We start from the raw sequence: 2,269 nt of genomic DNA on the forward strand, positions 1-2,269 counted from the left end.
TCTATACAAATTTTTAACATGGGAATGGGTTATGGAACTACACCCTCACCCATAGTCCATAATAAACAAGAAAATATACTAAATTATGATTACCAAAATTTTCAATATAGAAGTAAAATTTCACATTCAATAGCAGTACATTATATTCAGTATTTTTATTATTATTATTATTATTATTATAACTGTATTTTCTAGCAATACGTAACTGAACTTAAGTACACCATGGGCTTTAGCCCACTCAATTTAATGCTTCTAGTTACGTCTATGACCAGCAACCACCAGCATCCTAATAATATTTCCTAGATCTATAATATTATAACGTTGGTTTGTATTTGCGTGCCTCTTTTGTAGTGCGGTCGACAAGAGTTTACGTGGTTCGGTGATAATTGAAAAATAATAAATATGTTTCGTCATTTATCTATGCCCGAATTGGCTAAGATAGCGGTTTTAATAGACGAAGATGAAGAACAACAAGATGTTAGACAAACAAATATTAAAAAAAAGGTTGATTTGGGTTCACGACATTTTGAAAAAACGGAAGACTGAAGGTGAATTTGCTACTCTTTGTCGATAAACAAAACACACACTTCAGAGAATCAATACCAGCTAAAGAAAAACTGGCTGTATGTTTGAGGTAAATCAATGTTATAGTACTATTTTAATGAAAATCACACAAATTATGCGCATAATATATAAGCTAATTAAAGAAAACATTTTATATTATTTGTTTAATTAAATTTTCAGTTTAAATTTAAATTTAATTTTTACAATCAGCAATTTAAATATAAAGGTTAAATTATAATTGTAAATATATTTGTAATAGCACCTGGTGTGCTGAAACATTTTCAAAGAATAAATAAAAAAAAAAATTTAATTTTCATATTTAAATTCAATATTCTTCATAATGTTGACCCCGAAAAAAAATATAATAGACCTATAAAACTATGTTTCAAAACTGGTTTCAAATATTAAATTATTTATTTTATATAGGTTTTTGGGAACCGGAGATTCTTATCAAACTATAGCATTCAGTTTTCGATTGGGTCATTCAACTGTCCAGGGAATTGTCTTAGAAGTATGTGATGCTATTATATCTAAAATGAAAAATGAATGCATACCATGTCCCAAAAAAGAAGATTGGGTGAAAAATATCCAACGAATTTTGGGAGCTAAAATTAAACATTTTAGCACAGATTTGCAAAAAAACGTGGAGTGGCTTAAGAGATGCTTATAGGAGATCATCCAAAAAATTAATAACTGTTTCTGGTCAAAAATCTAAATTTGTTAAGAAATGGAAATTTTCTGATGAAATGGAATTTTTGAAAAAGCACATGAAAGAAAGAGAATCTATTAGTAGTGTGAACAGGGTTAGTGATGATGATGATGCTGAGTTGTCTTATTCAAATAATGAAGAAACTCGTTCGGAATACATGAGTGAAAATTCAGATGGATCAATTGAAGTTGGTCAAGAAGTTATAGAGCCATTAGCAAATCAGAGTGTAAAAACATCTGCACCTTCAACTAAGCAATCATTTCCTAAAAAAAAATTTAAAAGAAATGAAACGAACCCTGACTCCACTGTACCTCAAAATGCATCAGCTACACTTATGAAATTTATTTTAGACAACAGAGACAACAAATCGAGCGAAGCAGATAAAAAATTAGACGCTTTAGATCAATTTTTTTCTTCTATTTGTTCAACAGTGAAACAGTTTTCTCCATATTTGCAACATGTTGCTAAGAATAAATTTTTTTCAATAGTATCTGAAATGGAATTGGAACAATTAAAGTATACACAACCACAAACATACTTGAATACTTTTACAGATCAACAATTAGCTGTAGCTCATCCATCAGTTCAGCCATACAACTTTCAAAACATCGAAACATCAACAGACAATGTATCTCAATTTTATAGCTCAGTACCTACTACTTCTTCTTCAACTGGTACCTATTTTCAAACAAGTACAGAAGAAAATATTTAAATTTTTTTATCAAAATCGTGTACATTAATATTTTGAAGTTTCATTTATTTTAATTTATATTTTTTATACTGTTTTAATTAAATAATGTTGTTTTTTATGTTTTATTATAATAATATAATGTAATATTGTTATAACATATTTATATTTTAAAGGGTTTTCTCACCAACCTATGAAGCGGATGTGCTGAGGCAACATAAAATTTTGAATTATAAAAGACCTTGAGACAAGGAGAGTCGGAGGCGGTCGTAGAAGTCGGGAATTCGTGGAAGTCGGGCAGTCAGGGA

The 2,269-nt window shown here is 29.2% G+C and overlaps 1 protein-coding gene across 1 annotated transcript; it reads left to right on the forward strand.

Annotated features, from left to right (window-relative positions):
* The first annotated feature begins 402 nt into the window (after positions 1 to 402).
* LOC112600098 lies at positions 403 to 1,985 on the forward strand. Its single transcript, XM_025347260.1, has 4 exons — positions 403 to 514; positions 595 to 634; positions 991 to 1,141; positions 1,194 to 1,985. Exons 1-4 carry the CDS (start codon positions 403 to 405, stop codon positions 1,983 to 1,985), a joined length of 1,095 nt encoding a protein of 364 aa, XP_025203045.1.
* Positions 1,986 to 2,269: the final 284 nt, after the last annotated feature.

Source organism: Melanaphis sacchari, unplaced genomic scaffold (assembly GCF_002803265.2).
Source record: "Melanaphis sacchari strain LSU unplaced genomic scaffold, SCAv2.0 Contig60_pilon_pilon, whole genome shotgun sequence".
Taxonomy (NCBI): domain Eukaryota; kingdom Metazoa; phylum Arthropoda; class Insecta; order Hemiptera; family Aphididae; genus Melanaphis; species Melanaphis sacchari.